The sequence below is a fragment of the Symphalangus syndactylus genome, chromosome 10 (genome assembly GCF_028878055.3).
Source record: "Symphalangus syndactylus isolate Jambi chromosome 10, NHGRI_mSymSyn1-v2.1_pri, whole genome shotgun sequence".
Taxonomy (NCBI): domain Eukaryota; kingdom Metazoa; phylum Chordata; class Mammalia; order Primates; family Hylobatidae; genus Symphalangus; species Symphalangus syndactylus.
The window spans coordinates 13009367-13027713 of NC_072432.2; the positions used below are offsets into that span (position 1 = coordinate 13009367).

The 18347-nt window shown below is 41.7% G+C and overlaps 1 protein-coding gene across 3 annotated transcripts in view; it reads right to left on the reverse strand.

The window, feature by feature from the left end:
* ITIH5 (inter-alpha-trypsin inhibitor heavy chain 5) overlaps nt 1-18347 on the reverse strand; it is a 133377-nt gene that overhangs the window by 78514 nt on the left and 36516 nt on the right. For all 3 annotated transcript variants that reach the window (XM_055296466.2, XM_055296467.2, XM_055296469.2), the window contains exons 2-4: nt 15270-15314; nt 1314-1477; nt 156-257 (exon numbers count right to left, since the gene is read on the reverse strand). In XM_055296466.2, coding sequence (XP_055152441.2) covers nt 156-257; nt 1314-1477; nt 15270-15314 — 311 coding nt within the window. The remainder of the gene's footprint in view (nt 1-155; nt 258-1313; nt 1478-15269; nt 15315-18347) is intronic.

Below are 18347 nucleotides of genomic sequence, written 5' to 3' on the forward strand. Positions count from 1 at the left end.
ATTCACTAGATATATTTACTATTTTGATAAAAAATTAAAAAGAAAGAGAAAAGTATTTGGAGGAAAGGAAGACAATAAGAGGAATAGGCAAAGGCATAGAAAACCTGGCACTTTGCTAAAATGAGTTTTCAATTCCTTAATTAACCAATACTTACCCATTTTCTTCTGTGGTTTTATTCCTTTTCTCTTTTACTCTATCACCACTCTTCTTTTCTCTCTCTGTAATTTCGCCCTGATACACCTTGTCTCCAATAAGCCTGAAACACAAGAGACAGTTGTGCTACCAGCTTGCAGTTCCAAGACAAATTCAGACATGGATCTTATAACCATGACAACCCCAGGAAATATTTTTATTTGCCTCTTGGATGTGTAGAAAGAATGCATTCCAGACTAGGGCCCTACCTTTGAATAATTCATTTTATTCTGGGGCAATTTTCAACAGGTCCAAATAGCAAGACCCGACCCATGGTGCCTCTGTGATTCTCCAGGAGAAAAATCACAAGATCTGCTCACACCATGAAGATTCACCAACTTACATCTGACCTGGGCCAAAAATTAAACCCAACACCTACCCCGTTTTCCGTATCTTTACTTTTTGGCTCAGGGAAGGAGGAAAGATATCCAATCTAGTATATCAAAGGTTCTACACTGCCTTGTCTTTCAGCCCTCAACTTCACCATGGAGGAGGAAGAACCTCCTGAAAGCTCTTCCCAGATCTCCCTAACTGAAGAAGGCCCTCTTGGTCTGACTTGCCATCTTTATCATATTTGCAACTGTCTGAAATTCATCTCATTTATTCTTTGTTCATTTATCTATTGACTGTTTCTCCCTACTGGAATTTGTGCAGCACAGTGATGCTGTCTTTCTCAGAGAAGTGCACCAGTTTTCATGAAGAGTAACCTGGCCCACAAAGGTCATTCATTTGTTGGAGGGGAGGAAGGAAAGAAAGAAAGAGGAAAGAAACAAAGGAAGAAAAAAATTGAATAAAAAAGAGAAAATAGAAGGAAGGGAGAGAGAGGAGGGAGGGAAAGGGAAAGAAGGGAGGAAGGAAGGAAGGAAGGAAGGGAGGAAGGAAGGAAGGAAGGAAGGAAGGAAGGAAGGAAAAGAGGGCGGGAAAAAGAGAAGAAGAAAAGGAATGAATGAATGAATGAACCAACTAATGAATTTGAACAAAAGAATCGACCTTCTGATCCATATACCACCTACTGGAATATAAATCCTCACAGCCACAAGGCTGTGGACCTCACATCATCTCAGGCTCAACCTGACCACTCCACACAGAAATCTTCATCCCTGACCAGCGTGTCACCTACATAGTGAAGTTGGTGATGAAAGCTGCAGCTGGAATCTGCATCTGGAACTCAATGTCCTGGTCCTCAGAAGCTCTGTTCAGCATTCTGCAGGAAACCGTAGTGAAGGCATAACGGGAAATGATGGTAGACTTCACTGAGAATTCTGTCATCAAAGGTTTGGTTTTCTGCAGGAATGGAAACACACAGTATTATCGGTGATGCATGAAAGCATTTCGGTGGTAGCGGAACGTCTTTTTTTTTCCACAAGGGAAATGATCTTCAGTTCGGGAGGCTTTGGCGTGTGATTCCTACCTCCTTTCTTCATCTTGTCATGATTTCCCCATTTTTAACTCCCTTCCTTTGTAAAACAACCTTGGTTGTTTTGCATAAACAATTAATAACACATAAACAAATCTTTTAACCTGACTTTAACAAGTGAACACAGTGAAGACGTCCAATTTAGCAGAAAATACACATTCCTTAAATAGTTCAATCAATTATTGGAATTTTAGAAGAAAGTATGTGCTGTGTATAATACTATTCTGTTATCACTTTTACATCACATTTACAGGACTACTGAAATGTTCCAAAAACCGGAACATGACTAACAAAAATCTCCTATTTTAAAATTACTTTCAATGTCCACTTAGAGAAACAATACACCAGAGCTTCCCTATCTGAATTACAGGCACATTACTGTGACATAGGAATCAATACTGAACTCAGCAGAGTATCTGGAGAATTTAGAACCCAGAAAAAGGAACGCCTAAGTCTGTGCTAATTAAATTTCTCCCAAAAGCCTCTGATAAGAGCAGTAACTAGAAGGTTCAAATGTAAGAACCTGTTAAAACTCTTCAGGGTTTTTTCTAGTCCTCACAACAGAGCTACATCTGGTGACAGCTGGTAGCAGAGGCCTGAAGAAGGAAGAAAACATTTGTAAGGAAAGCCACAAGCCACTACTAACAGAGTGGTTATCTAACTCCAGGAACTGGCCAGGCAATTGACAAGCGTGTTGTGGGCTGTGTCCTCCTAGAATGCACATGTTGAAGCCCTAACCCACTATCGGAGGTGGTGGGGTTGAGGGGAAGGCAGTATTTGGAGATGAGTGCCTTTGGGGGAAATTAGATTTAGATGAGGTTAATGAAGGTGGGGTCTCTATGATAGGATTAATGCCCTCAAGTGAGGAGACATAAGAGAGCTCTCTCTCTCTCTCTCTCTCCATGTGCATGCACCAAGAAAGACCATGTGGGCACACATTGAGAAGGCAGCTGTCTGCAAGCCAGGACAAGAGCACTCGTCAAAAACCAAACCCTGTAGAACCTGGGTCTTGGACTTCCAGCCTCTAGAACTGTGAGAAAATAAATATATGTTGTTTAAGCCACATGGTCTATAGAATTTTGTTATGGAGGCCCGAGCAAGCTAAAACAAGTCATTACCCCATGACAGTCTTGGAAGACATACACAGTAGGTGTTTTATTCCCATTTCATAGATGGAGGGAAGTCAAGCTTAGTGAGGGCACATAGTGGCCCATGCCAGCAATTAATGGATGTGGAACTTGAACCCAATCCCACTTACTTTAAAGTCTGCACTGGCCACTATTATGCGAGACTGTCTGGCTGCCCTCTGCAGACACGTCCTACTCATCAGTGTGTGCGCAACCCCTATCCTGGCCCTGGGCACACAAAGGCTCTCAAAAATGTTGAATGCAACTGGCTTCCTCTGATAAGATTCTACTCTCTCCTTCAGGAACTGTCACCTAGCTGGGCAATGTTTCTTTCAACCCTCATCTGCTTTATTAACTTATTTACAGCCCTAGGCCTGTTTTCAAAACAGATATAAGGTTGCGACCTATTGCCATCAAAGACATATTCCTGCTGTGACATACAAAGGTCATCACAAACCTTACTTCAAAAAGGTTACTACAGAGGGTTATTCTATTTAAACAAATACGCACTCAAAATGTTTGCGTCAAATCACGATCTGCATTCAAACCACCAAAAGCTTGAGAGACATTTGCTATGATGTATTAGAGAAGTGGCTATAAATATCAAGCACACCGGCTGGGTGTGATGGCTCACACCTGTAGTCCCAGCACTTTGGGAGGCCAAGGTGGACAGATCACCTGAGTTTGGGAGTTCAAGACCAGTCTGGCCAACATGGTGAAACCCTATCTTTACTAAAAATACATTAGCTGCATGTGGTGGTGCATGACTGTAGTCCCAGCTACTCAGATGGCTGAGGCAGGAGAATTGCTTGAAGCAGGGAGGCAAAGGTTGCAGTGAGCCAAGATTGTGCCACTGCACTCCAGCCTGGGTGACAGAACAAGACCCTGTCACAGAAAAAAAACAAACATATTTAATGTGTATATATATATAATATACACACATATCCTCAGGTGTGTATGTACATATATATATAGGTGTACACACACACACACATATATATATAAAGCACACCTCAGGTGTGTATGTACATATATATATAGGTGTACACACACATATATATATAAAGCACACCTCAGGTGTGTATGTATATAGATATATATATGTGTACACACATATATATATAAAGCACACCTGAGGATGGACTCGAACACACACAAGACAGGGAGCTGCGAGGGTTGGAGCCAAGCACATGAGTAAGGGGAGAGAATGGGCAAGTGCTCCATGCAAAGGTGTCAGGGCCATTCATCTTTGTAGCAGACTGTGCAAGAACTTCCAGTCTTGGTAATTCAAAAAAGCCAAAGACAAATGGAACAGCTTAACGAAAATGTTAGGGGGATGTGCATCTTTCTTAGACAGACAGAAGGGATAAACATTTACAGTTCATTTAAGTGATGATCAAGTTAAAAAAAAAATCTGAGCATAGTTGAAAGACTTTTGCCTAAAAGAGGAAAAGAAACCTCCCAGTTTAGTTTGAGAAGGAATTATTTCAAAGTAGCACTTCCCAAAGTGTGGTCCTCAGACCATCAGCATCACCATCACCTGGAAACTTGCTAGAGATTCTCAGACTCCATCCAAATCCACAGAATCAGAAACTCAGAGGGTGGGCCCAGCAAGCTGTGGTTTAACAAGCCCTTCAGGTCCTTCTAATGCCTGATCAAGCTTCAGAATGACTCTTTTTAACTAATTGAACTTTAAAATATATATTTCTTCATCTGCAAGTGAAAAGGGCTTGGATAAATCACCAAAATTACATCCACATCTGTGATCCACAGATTTAAGGCAAAGCTAAAACTGAGGAATAAAACCTTTGGGTTTAGGAAATTATGTGTGAATTGAGAAGCTGGATTATACAGTATCATTTTATGGAAATCTAGTCTCTTCAGGACAAAATCTGCCTCTCTCTTCCAAAGCGATTAGGATTAAAAAAGAGACTCCAACATGTAGTTTTACCAAATGTTTCTGCTAAATGATCTCATTAAAAACATTTCATACATTTCAGTAAAGGCCATGAGGATTAGGCTGGGGATGGTAATGATAATTATCTTAACAGCATGACAACCTGTGGGGTTTTTTTTAAAGTTAAAATTTGTATCTCATTATCTTTCACAAAAAGAACCCCAAGGTGAATAAGACCATGAATTGAGATGAATTATTTACTTTGATCTGTGTTATTTCTGGAACAGGTTTTCTTTCTAAATTATCCATGATTAAATATATTCTTTTATCTCCAAATCTAAACGAGTGTATAAGAAATGCCCCATGGCTGTGATCTTGTGAATTTGCGAAGCATCTAAAGTACCACTGAACACAGCTCTGATTTCTATAGATGCACTGCAAAGTAAATAGGAATCAATGGTTTAAAAAAAAATCCTTCCTGTGTCCATGAGTTCTCATTGTTCAATTCCCACCTATGAGTGAGAACATGCGGTGTTTGGTTTTTTTGTCCTTGCAATAGTTTACTGGGACTGTTGTGGGGTGGGGGGAGGGGGGAGCGACAGCATTAGGAGATATACCTAATGCTAAATGACGAGTTAATGGGTGCAGAACACCAACGTGGCACATGGATACATATGTAACAAACCTGCACATTGTGCACATGTACCCTAAAACCTAAAGTATAATAAAAAAAAAAATCCTACAAACTCAGTATATTCTAGCTTTATCATTCTCTGCTTTATTTAAAATTTAAACCGGTGTTTTAAAAATTATCAAGTAACATATGCACATGGTAAAAACTTCTAATTATGCTGAATATAAAATGAAAATAGCAGCCTCCCTCCCACCCTGGATTCACAGTTCCATTTCCCAGAGACAACGTTTGACAACATTTGTATATCCTTCCATAAATATATACTGTACTAATTTGCTTAATCTCACCTAGTGATATAGTTAGTTCATCTTTCTTTATCTGTGTTTTAGCTATCTCATGCTGCTTAACGAATCACTCTAAAACTCAGTGGTTTAAAACAGCAGCAATCCTTATATTTTCTCTCAGGGTTTCTGTGGGTCATGAATTCCAGAAGGGCTTGGCTGGGAGGTCTGGCTTCTCTACAAAGGGTGGCTGAAGCTGGAATTGTGAGTTGCTGAGGCAGCCAAGGCTGGCATCTCTCTGTCTCATGTTGTCCCTCAATCCCCTCTACATAGTCCTTCCAAATGGGCAAGTGTAGATGAACTCACAGCATGGGCCACTGCACATGAGTCAGGCTGGTCACCTGGTAGCCACAGGCTTTACTGGTCACCTGGTAGCTTTCCCAACAGCAAGGTGGAAGCTAGACGCCCTGTCATGTCCTGACCTCCAAAATCACAATGCATTACTTCTATCATACTCTACTGGTCAAAGCAGGCATAAAGGCACACACAAAGGCGGAGGGCACAGACCCCCATCTCCATGGGAGGAATGGCACATCCAAGTGCTGCCACCTTTGGAAAATGCAATCTGCCACTGAACAAAAAATATCTACCTCCTTCCTTTTTAAAAATAACTGCATAGTATTACATTTTATGGATGTATTAAATTTTAGTTAACCAGTTTCCCCATCATCCATCATCCATTTGTAATCGTTTTTCATCATTTTTGGAAAGTCCTTTCAGATGTCCCTGCTCTCTCATTCATCTGTAGCAGGAGTAGGCAAGCTATGTCAGGCAGGCCACACTGTTTTGTAAATAAAGTTTTATTGAAACACAGCCACATCCATTCATTTACATACTGTCTATGGCTGCATTTCTGCTACAATGGCAGGAAAAACATGGAGAATAACTCAGCTGAGCCCAGCTGCTCCTGCCAAGGAGCCCGGCTTGTGGGAAGCTGCATTGCCCCTCCAGAGAAGCCATCTGCCAACTGAACACCCCAGAGCAACCTCCAGCAACACCAGAGGACAGAAGAATCACCCAGCTGAGCTCTATCCAAATCCTTCCCCACCAAATGATGTGATAAAATGGTTGTTGCTGTAAGCCACTGAATTTTGTGGAAAATTTTTGTGCAGCAATAGAAAACTTGAACACCTGTCTAGTCTTTGTAGACATTTGAGTTTGCAACCCCACTTCAGTGTGACTTGCTGGTGAGTGAAATTTAGTTATTTTAATAGTTATTTCCAACTCTGTGTCATTTCTGATCTTTACACACTTTGTTATGTTTTGTAAACTAAACTTTCAGCATATTAAAAATATGCTTGAAATTTTTTTGGAAAAGGTTAATTTTTTTTTTTTTTTTTTTGAGACGGAGTCTTGCTCTTTTGCCCAGGCTGGAGTGCAGTGGTGAGATCTTGGCTCACTGCAAGCTCCGCCTCCCAGGTTCACACCATTCTCCTGCCTCAGCCTCCCGAGTAGCTGGGACTACAGGCGCCCACCACCGCACCTGGCTAATTTTTTGTATTTTTAGTAGAGACGGGGTTTCACCGTGTTAGCCAGGATAAGTCTCGATCTCCTGACCTCGTGATCCACCCGCCTCGGCCTCCCAAAGTGCTGGGATTACAGGCATGAGCCACCGCGCCTGGCCGGAAAAGGCTAAATTATGAAGATAAACTGTAAAGAAAAAGAGCTCTGAAATATAAACTCTTCACTTTTCCAGTCTAGGCCGAAGTTATTCACTGTGTGACTTTGCCAGATCACACAGGTAAAAGGTAGTCAATCCCCAAAGGCCATCCACAGCCCTGATTTCCAATCCTCCCTCTTTCGAAAAAGAACACAGTGGCCAGGCATAGTGGCTCACGCCTGTAATCCCAGCGCTTTAGGAGGCCAAGGCAGGTGGATCACGAGGTCAGGAGATCAAGACCGTCCTGGCTAACACAGTGAAACCCTGTCTCTACTAAAAAAAAAATACAAAAAATTAGCCGGGCGTGGTGGTGGGCACCTGTAGTCCCAGCTACGTGGGAGGCTGAGGCAGGAGAATAGCGTGAACCTGGGAGGCGGAGCTTGCAGTGAGCCGAGATTGCGCCACTGCACTCCAGCCTGGGCAACAGAGCAAGACTCCATCTCAAAAAAAAAAAAAAAAAAGAACACAGAGACACCTTGGCTAATTCAAGGCTTTTTGCAGGGATAATTGTTTGATAACCAATGAAATATAGAACTCCAAAGGTATACTAAATATAATTCAGTCTTTGGTGCTAATTCAAAAGTTACTTGTGAACCTCAGTTATCATCCATTAAATTGTACACATTGAAGATAGAGGACATTAAACTGAATGTATTCTCTGAACTGTAGTCATATTCTGACACTTCAAAAATTCTTCTTGTCAACTTATCATGTAATTCTTTTCATAAAAGTAGAATACTAGAGGGGGGAGAGTATTAAGTTTACATCTTAGACAAGCAGAAGTTTGCAGCTCTAGCTGCACAGTGTTCCAAGTAAAATTTAGCTCCTTCTGCTAATAGTTCTTGCTCAGTAGTATTTTTAAAATAGATCAAAATCTTCTTCACTTGGTATACTTAAGACTATTTTTAATATGGTGATTTGTTCTTATTTATGAGATAAGAAATAATTTCATTAAATTTAAAATGTGAAAATTAGGAGGTACCTGACAATATTAAGTTTATTATACTATCTTCTTATACTTTAAATTAAGTGTATAGATTTAGTAGAACTTTCCACAATATTACATCAAGAATATGAAGCTTAGTTTACGGGCCCAAGAGACAGTCTGAAAAAAGATTCAAGAAACTATTTTAGTTTTTATGCTTCTGCCCAGCTACAATTCTCCCAGGATCCCCTGCTGTTACTGACATACCACAGCCTGGCCCTTCTGTTACAGTTTCCTTGGTGCAGAATCTACTAGATTCAATTAGGCACAAGTCTATTCCCTTCCCAGTTACCAACACTTACCCCTGCCCTGGTAGATTATGGGATTGTAAACACGAAGAACAGAAACCATGACTACCATTTACTCCTGTTGTCCTTCCCCTTCCCCTTCCCCTTCCCTTTCCCTTCTCCCTCCTTTTCCTTCTCCTCCTTCTCCTTCTCTTTCTTCTTTCTTCTTTCTTCTTCCCCCTTCTTCTTCTTCTTCTTTCTTCTTCCTTCCTTCTTCTTCTTTCCCTTCCCCTCCTCTCCTCCTTCTTCTTCTTTGCATTAGAAAGAGTTTCTATTTAGATCATGAGACATAATAGTGCTTAACATGGTGTTCTTTTTTTACCTACAGCTCTCAAGATAGAGGAAAACTATATATATATACACATATATATATACACATACATATATACATATATATACACATATATATACACATATATATACATATATATATATATATATGAAATCTAATCTTTTATGTCTAAAGAGATAGGGGATATAGGAATGGGTAAATGGATAGATAGATAGATAGATACATAGATAGACAGACAGATAGATACCTTGACTATAAGACCTTCCAGTGTTGAGAAGAAAGATAAATCAGTGAGGTCTGCAAAAGTAAGAAAAGGTTTTAAAACAGATGTTGTGTTTACATGTGGTGAAAGAGAACAGAAAGAACACTCTAAGAACACGGAAGACATGAAAATGGAATGAATCACAGCACATTCCCAGATCAATGAATAGAAAAGAGGGCACGCTGTGAGAAGAATATTGGACAGGCAGGTAACACAGGAAACGGACAACCCTAAAACACAAGCGAGGCCTTTGAATGGCAGAGGCTCATGAAAATGTGTCATGAAAGGAAGGATATAAAACAGTGGCCTCACTTTTTCCCAGTGCATGGTTCTTAAAAATCCAACATGCTTTCCATATTTCTATTTAAGTCATAACTTTGTTTTGGGATGTCCGCTGGAAAATAGTGGTAAAAAAAAATCTTCCTGTGACATAAGATAATTTCTTCATTATTTTTTCCTACAAAGGCAACACAGATGGAAAAGTCATTTGAGGCAGGGAGTGTCTTAATTGCTCAAGGGACCCAAGCTTTGGGTATGACTCATGAGAGGCACTTAAAATCAAGCCACCCGAGGACGTCCTGAGTCACCCAAGATGCCATCTGGAAATGTGGTGGAGGAATGGCTGGGACAGCCTCTGCCAGCACTCAGGCCACAGTGCCGCTTCCTAGAAGATTAACCTTTCATTGTTTTCTTTCAGTCTAACCAGTCTTTAGCGACCATTAGAAGTCATTACGGAGGTGGGAGAGAACTTTGGAAATCATCTAACTCTGCTCCCCTTTGTTTTAGAGAGAAGGCTGGAGTGTGGCAGTTGGCTGACTCCACGCACCGAATCTCTACTAACTCTTAATGCTTCTCCTTTCTGAGAAAAACAATACAGGGCTGGGCGTGGTGGCTCACGCCTGTAATCCCAGCACTTTGGGGGTCAAAGCTGGTGGATCACCTGAGATCAGGAGTTCGAGACCAGCCTGGCCAACATGGTAAAACCCCATCTCTACTACAAATGCAAAAAATTAGGCAGGTGTGGTGATGGGCGCCTGTAATCCCAGCTACTCAGGAGGCTAAGGCAGGAGAATCACTTGAACCTGGGAAGAGGAGGTTGCAGTGAGCCGAGATAATGCCATTGCACTCTAGCCTGGGTGACAAGAGCAAAACTCCATCCCAAAAAAAAAAAAAAAAAATACAGCCCATGTTGTTATTGAATGAAACAGGAGAAAAAGGCACTTCCTTGACTGCTGGATTTACCACCTCGGGGAAATCATTTTACCCCTCTGTAGACAGGAAATGGCATCGGTTCTGAATCACCTACTTGTGCTAATACAGTCTACGTAGTGATGTTTCATTATATTTAGAGAAGGAAAACAAAATGCCATTTTTATTTTTATATAAGAAAGACCTCCCCTCCCCCCGCCCCGTTCTATACACTTCCTGAACAGGATGCACCACAGTGGTCAGAGTTGGGCACCGGCACAGACACACATATGACTCGTCCTCAATGAGGTATGAGGCCCAGAGTCATGCTACCTGCTGTATTGACTGTATTTTCTTGTTTTCTATATTCTTGATGCTCCGGCATTTGGGGCTTTGATCCTGGAAAGACCATCCCTCCCAGGGCTGGCTTGTTCCTAGGAACAGCAGGCAACCCTGCTGCAAGCACACCTTTGATATATAAACCGATCAATCCAGAGCCACACATCCAACCGTCTCCCGTATCAAACTCATGCACCTTGGCTGGGCGCGGTGGCTCATGCCTGTAATCCCAGCACTTTGGGAGGGCAGGGCAGGCAGATCACCTGAGGTCAGGAGTTTAAGACCAGCCTGGCCAACGTGGCGAAACCCATCTCTACTAAAAACATGAAAATTAGCCGGGTGCGATGATGCACGCCTGTAATCCCAGGTACTAGGGAGGCCTCTAATCCCAGGTACTCGGGAGACTGAGGCACGAGACTCACTTGAACCCAGGAGGTCGAGGTTGCAGTGAGCCAAGATCATGCCGCTGTGCTCCAGCCTGGGCCACAGAGTGAGACTCTGTCTCAAAATAATAATAATAAAATAATAATAAATAAAACTCATGCATCAAGCCAATACTCCCCCTACCCTAAATCTCCCCAGGACCAGGTACCTGACAACTAGGGACCATCCCTACAGCCAATCCTAAACCTTCTCAGCCTACCTACTACCCCACCTTGCCCATTCCTTCCCATGAAAACCCCAATGCAGGCTCTGAGACACGCGCTATCCTCTGCACCTTCTGCCCCGACCCACCCTGGCGCCTCCCCATGTGTCCTGGCATGGTATGCTGCCGCCCCTGCCTCCAGGGATCTGTGAGTATGAAATTCCTCCTTCACGTCAATTATTTCTGTGTCTGTGTATCTTACCACACTTGACAGAAACAAACCCTGAGCACAAACTGTAGAACACCTGCTGCAAAGCAGACACCAAGACAGACCCTGCAGTCAGGAGGTTAAATGATGGCAGCGAATCATCTTGGGAAACCCAGGCCAGGATCCATTCAGCACCATGGAAACTCACACACAAAGATCCCCCTGCTTTCCAAAGAGTAAATATTTTGTGTGTATGTGATGCCAGGGAGCTTCATAAAAAGGGTATCTAATTAATTCAGAATAAAATCAAACAAATTCCTGTGGTCCTGGCAATGTTACGGGAGTACCAGCTGTTGCCATCCACATTCTATTCATTAATTCAAGCATGGAACATTCAGAGAATGACAACCGGAGGGAGAAGGCAAGAATGCAGGCTAGAAGGAGACTCATAGGATGAACTGAGCTCCAGAGGCAAGGAGGAGGCACATCACGCAGGGTCGCACACGTCCTTGGAGCTTATCCCACGGGTGATGTGGAGTCACTGAAGACATGCACACAAGAGAGTGACGCGCCAGGTCTACCACTGAAAGATCATTCTAGTACCAACTGGATGGTCAATAAAGTTCATGTGAAAAATTTATGATACTTGTAAAAGTAAGACTTTCAAAATTCTAAGAAATTTCTAAGAAAATCTAAGAGGTTATATAAATGGTCTAAGCCAACGAGTCAAGAAAATCTTTGTACCCTTAGAGGCTACGTGTACAAAGCCTCCTTTGCCTTTCCTTTGAAAGGAAAACATGAGCTACTTATTACTTAGGAACTGAGCACTTTTAAGTGGCAAACATACCAGAAAGAAAATTAATAGATGACACATTCAGAGAGGAATTCTTCCAGTTTAGAAGACAGAAGGTGTCTATCACATACAAAGGTCTCTGATACATTGACAATGAGGTGGATAAAAAACACAATAGAAAGATGGGCCAAGGGCCTGAAAAAAAAAAAAAAAAAGCAATTCACAGGAGAATGACTCTGAATGGCTAACATATATAATTTAAAATGTCCAAATCCTTGTTATGGAGAATGGTTTGAGCAATAAAAGAAAAACATTCCAAATTTGTACATAGGCAGAGGAATGCAAGTTAAAGGAACAATGAGATACCACTTCCTAAGTAAGAGATTGGCAAATTAAAAAGAGTAATTATATCAGTTGCTTGCAGAAATGTGCATATTCATCATTGCTGATATAGTATGAATACAGATAGTATTAAGAGTAATAGTATTCAAAAATTAATCTGACATCTATCAAAAAAAAAAAGGTTGTTTCTGAGACAGAGTCTTGCTCTGTTGCCTAAGCTAGAGTGCAGTGGTGTGATCTAAACTCACTGCAACCTATGCCTCCCAGGTTCAAGCGATCTTCCTGCCTCAGCCTCCTGAGTAGCTTACAGAGTCTCACTCTTGTCATTCAGGCTGGAGGGCAGTAGCATGATCTCGGCTCACTGCAACTTCTGCCTCCAGGGTCCAAGAGATCCTCCTGCCTCTGCCTCCTGAGTAGCTGGGATTACAGGCGTGCACCACCACACTTGGCTAATTTTTGTATTTTTTCGTAGAGACAGGGTTTCACCATGTTAGCCAGGCTGGTCTCGAACTCCAGACCTCAGATGATTCACCTCCCTTGGCCTCCCAAACTGCTGAGATTACAGGCATGAGACACCTAGCCCAGCAAAATTTTAAATGTATATGCACTTTGAATTGTAAGTCGTACAATTAAAAACAGCCGCATAAAAGAAGAAATGAAAGTGTTTTTTGAAGCATTGTATACAGGGTGAAAAAATCTGGAAATAAATTGAGAGTTCATCAATAACAGAAAGTTTAGTAAATTATAATACATATAAATATAAATACAGATTTAAATACATATAACTGAGAGGCCCATTTGGTGTATTAGTTAAGAGCATGGACTCAGACACTGAACTGGACTAAAATCCTGGCTCTACCACCTCTTCCCAGCTGTGTCATCTTGGGAAAGTTACTCACTCGCTCTGAATTTGTTTTCTCATCTGTAAAATGCCTCAAATAATTGTTATAAGAGTAATTGAAGGCCAGGTGCAGTGGCTCACACCTATAATCCCAACACTCTGGGAGGCCGAGGTGGGCAGATCACCTGAGGTCAGGAGTTTGAGACCAACCTGGACAACATGGTGAAACCCCATCTCTACTAAAAAATACAAAAATTAGCCAAGTGTGGTGGTGCATGCCTGTAATCTCAGCTACTCAGGAGGCTGAGGCAGGAGGATCTCTTCAACCCAGGAGGCAGAGGTTGCAGTGAGCCGAGATCACGCCACTGCACTCCAGCCTGAGCAACAAGAGTGCAACTCTGTAAGCATTCGGTTGACATGAGCCGTCACATGCACGCATGGTTTTAGAGCAATGATCAGAGGTCTCGGTATGCAAATGTACCTCGGGTTCCCCTGCTGCATTCGATTTTTCAGTGGCACTTGTCATCATCTCAATCATTAGTATGCTTACAATTTACATGTACATACGTATTGCTGGGAGGCTGTTCTCCATGAATCTCTGGTGTTTCTGCACAATTTGCAAGCAGAGACTCTAGCTGCCTTTGCTGGGAACTACCTTTACAAATGTATAGTGAATAGCCTCAGAAGACAGGTTCCCCCTTCAGGGAAGAAGACAGGTTGGCTTAATGTGCAGAATAATAAAGAAAATATCTCCCTCCAGGAACAAAGACCAGGCAGGCTTAGTGCTCATGATTAAAGAGGCACGTTCCCTAAGTTAAGGGCTCCTTTCACACCATGCAAACCAACTGCATGGCAGGTGTCATCTAGCCATCTCTATCACCTTCTGGGAATTGGGGGAATGGCACACATGCTTTGACTACTGCTATTACTGTGAGTAATAAATCATCCTTTGTCTCTGACCCAGGAGTCTCCTGTTTTCCACTAGCATCCATGAAATGGTAACAAACTACTTATTAGCTTGTAAGTACCTTTAATCTCAGCCCCTTCACAATTCTTGACATGTTTATGTACATATGTGATTATCTAGGATTACGTGAACGTAGAGAAAACATGAAAGAAGGAACACTAGGCTAATGAATTTGGGGTATGGGGAAGCAAGATTGGGAGGATCAGAAGAAGGAAAGGAGATGAGAAAACCAAGCAAAAAAAATTTTTTTTAATTCAAATCTCAATCCAAACAAAGATGGTCATGTTTGTGATATTGGTAATGACAAGAAATCTGAATTCACTCAAACACCAGCCAGGTGCTGGGAGGGCTAGGATAAATGCCTCACCGAGTCTAAAGGCACGTCTGTATGTTTTGATATTTCACTCCATGCACAGTGGTAACGAAGAACTGAGGTCCTTTCAAATAAGCTCTTATAGTTTCTGAACATTTGCCCAAGTCCCAATCTCTTAGCCTCCAGCATGCATTGAGAGCCTGTCCAACTTTCATCACATGATGCTTTAGTCTACAAATATGAATTCTTTGGTTGCTTTAGCTGTTTACTTCACAACAAAGCTCTTATTTCCTGGGTAAGGATGTCATAAAAATAAATAAAAGTTATGTTTAGGCTTTAAAAAAATAAGCCTGCAAAGACCTTTGTGGTTTTAGTCCTACTGAAATAATCAGGTCTCCTTCCAGAAAAAATAAAGAAAAAAAAAAATCCACTTAAAGAAAGCCTTATAAAAGACTCAGCTGTGCTGTTTCATCTCAGAATTTTTCTACAAGCAACGTTATATGTTTTGGAGGATCTGCAAGCAAAGTGGATACCTGGTTCAAAATAAATAGAAGAATGAGGCAATGGAATTTCAAGATGCACCGTGAATATACCTACCAGCCTCTGCAACAGTCTGACTTGCCTCGGGACCCTGAGTCCATCCTAGAAAAGAGAAGAGACTGTTAAAAAGGTGATTTTAAGAAAAGAGAAGAGACATGAAATATGACTGTGAGGTCATTCTTACATGAGTTATGCAAGGGGGTTAAAATCTATTCAAATTCACCAAAAGCCCTATCTATCCTGAAAAGCAGTTTTGACTTTTTATCAGGGAGTTGGTTTCCAGGCCAGAATTAGAATTCAGCCCTGTCAGATCTGGTTGACTCTTAACCTGTAACGTCACACTACCTCGTCGCCTGAGCATTCTTCTATCTGTAAGAGGAAATGGATGAAATGACAAGAACAAAAAGATAGAGTATGTGTGTTCTGTTTCCTTTTATTTGGGCCTTCACGTTAAACTCTTTGCTACTGTGTTTATTACAGTAAGTAAAGGTATTCAGTCTTAATTCCAATGAGCTCACTATTCAACTTAAAACTCCAGGAAACTCTGGAAGCAAAATTGAACTTATCTTGAATTTTCTTCATTGTGTCTTTCCTGGATGATTTCTTACATTCTTCCACATGCAGGGGAGGGATGCAGGAAAGTGATAAAATCATCTTTTGATAGACACGGCCTCGCTCTGTTGCTCAGGTTGGAGTGTGGTGGTGCAATCACAGCTCACTGCAACCTCAACCTCCCTGGCTCAAGCCATCCCCCAACTTCAACCTCCCAAGCAGCTGGGACTACAGGCATGAGCTGCCACATCGGGGTCATTTTTGTATTTTTTGTAGAGACAGGGTCTCGCTATGTTGCCTAGGCTGATCTCAAACTCCTGGGTTCAAGTGAACGTCTCACCTCAGCCTCTCAAAGTGCTGAGATTTATAGGCGTGAGCCACTGTGCCCACCCAAAAGTTATATTTTAAAAAAAACTCATTAATAATTAATTAGCCCCTCTGGACTAATTTAAAGGTCTTAGCTGGTTATATGAACGTTACTTATGGCAAATCTCATTAACTAATAGAAGTGTAAACTATTATTGCTGGGAGTAATAAGTCTTCCTTTCTTTCTGGAGGGCAGTTTTACAATGTAGATCAAAAACATAAGAAATGTGCCTAGACTTCATGTCTTTTTTTTTTTTTTTTTGAGACAGAGTCTCGCTATGTTGCCCAAGCTGGAGTGCGGTGGCAGAGTCTCGGCTCACTGCAACCTCCACCTCCCAGGTTCAAGCAATTCTCCTGCCTCAGCCTCTGGAGTAGCTGGGATTACAGGTGCCTGCCAGCACGCCCTGCTAATTTTTTGTATTTTTAGTAGAGATGGAGTTTCACCATGTTGGCCAGGCTGGTCTCAATCTCCTGACCTCGTGATTCGCCTGCCTCGGCCTCCCAAAGTGCTGGGATTACAGGCATGAGCCACCGCATCTGGCTTTTTTTTTTTAGACGGAGTCTTGTTCTGTTGCCCAGGCTGGAGTGCAGTGGTGCCACCTTAGCTCACTGCAATCTCCACCTCCTGGGTTCAAGCGATTCCCCTGACTTAGCCTCCTGAGTAGCTGGGACTGCAGGCATGCACCACCACGCCTGGCTAATTTTATTTTTGTATTTTAGTAGAGACGGAGTTTCACCATGTTGGCCAGGATGGTCTGGATCTCCTGACCTCGTGATCTGCCCGCCTCTGTCTCCCAAAGTGCTGGAATTACAGGCATGAGCCACTGTGCCCGGCCAAGTTTAACTTTTTACGATACTGCCAAACTGTTTTCCAAAGTGGCTGTAACATTCTGCATTCCCACCAGTATGCAATCTTTTAATTTATAAATTCTACTTATAGAAAAGGGAGGAAAATACTGACAGAAAAAAAAAATGAACACAAAAGAAAATTCTTGGCAACTTTTAAAACGATTGCTCTTAATTAGAAATAGCCTAAAATGCCCTGAAAATGTGGTTCAGTTAAGTAGACTATGATACATTGATTAATTACCACACAGCTACTGAAAATAAGGACCTGCACCTACATTTACTAACATGGATCAACATTCATTTTACTGGACTTCAATGTTGTTCTCCAAATGTGTTCCTAGCTCTCAGCCAGAGGGATTAGTCCTTGTGGGTAGATAGGGTCATGTGACTAGTTCTGGCCAGTAAGTTATGAATGTAAGTAACATTAGTCCCTTCTGAGCCAAGCATTAAGTTAATGTTCAGTGTCCCAGAATTGCCTTTTCTTCAGCACAGTAGTTAGTAATGTTCGGGGTAATGGCTGCTCCATGAAGCCCAAGTTCACAGTGACCAACAGGTGCAGAGCTGCCCCACTGCTGACCCAAGATGGACAAGGTGTATAAGCAAGATGTAAGAGTCTGTTGTTTAAGACATTGAGAATTGGGGATTGTTGGGTACCACAGCATAACCTAGTCTATCCTGAGATATGTTCATGACACAATTTTAAGTGACGAAATCAGGTAACAAAACACTATATGTAACATGATCCCATTTTTGTAAGTGTTTTTATGTATAGAATGTGTATCAAAGTGCTAATCAACGGCTGTTACCTTTGATTGACATCTTGTTCTTTAAACTTTTCTGTATTACCTCAAGTCTTAACAAAACGCAGATATTTCCATTTTGAAGACTAAAAGTATAAGAGAAACTCTTTTAACCACATTCCCTGCTTTATCTCCCCACCCAAAAATATACATACATTATAAGTTGCCATTCTAAGCCATTATAGAGTCTACTATTCATTAGAACATGGGATGGAGAAAAATAGTACAGGATTTAGGCTGACATCCACTCTGACTCCAAGTAAGAAAGTTGCCATTCTAAGCCATTATAGAGTCTACTATTGAATAGAACATGGGACAGAGAAAAATAGTACAGGATTTAGGCTGACATCACCCTGACTCCAAGTAAGAACCTATCAATGAAAGAGTCAAACTCTGTAAAATATTTGAAGAGATTTATTCTGATCCAAGTATCAGTGACCATGGCCCATGACACAGCCCTCAGAAAATCCCGAGAATACGTGCCCAGGGTGTCGGGGGCACAGCTGCTTGGTTTTATACATTTTAGGGAGACATGAGACATCAATCAAATACATGTAAGATATACATT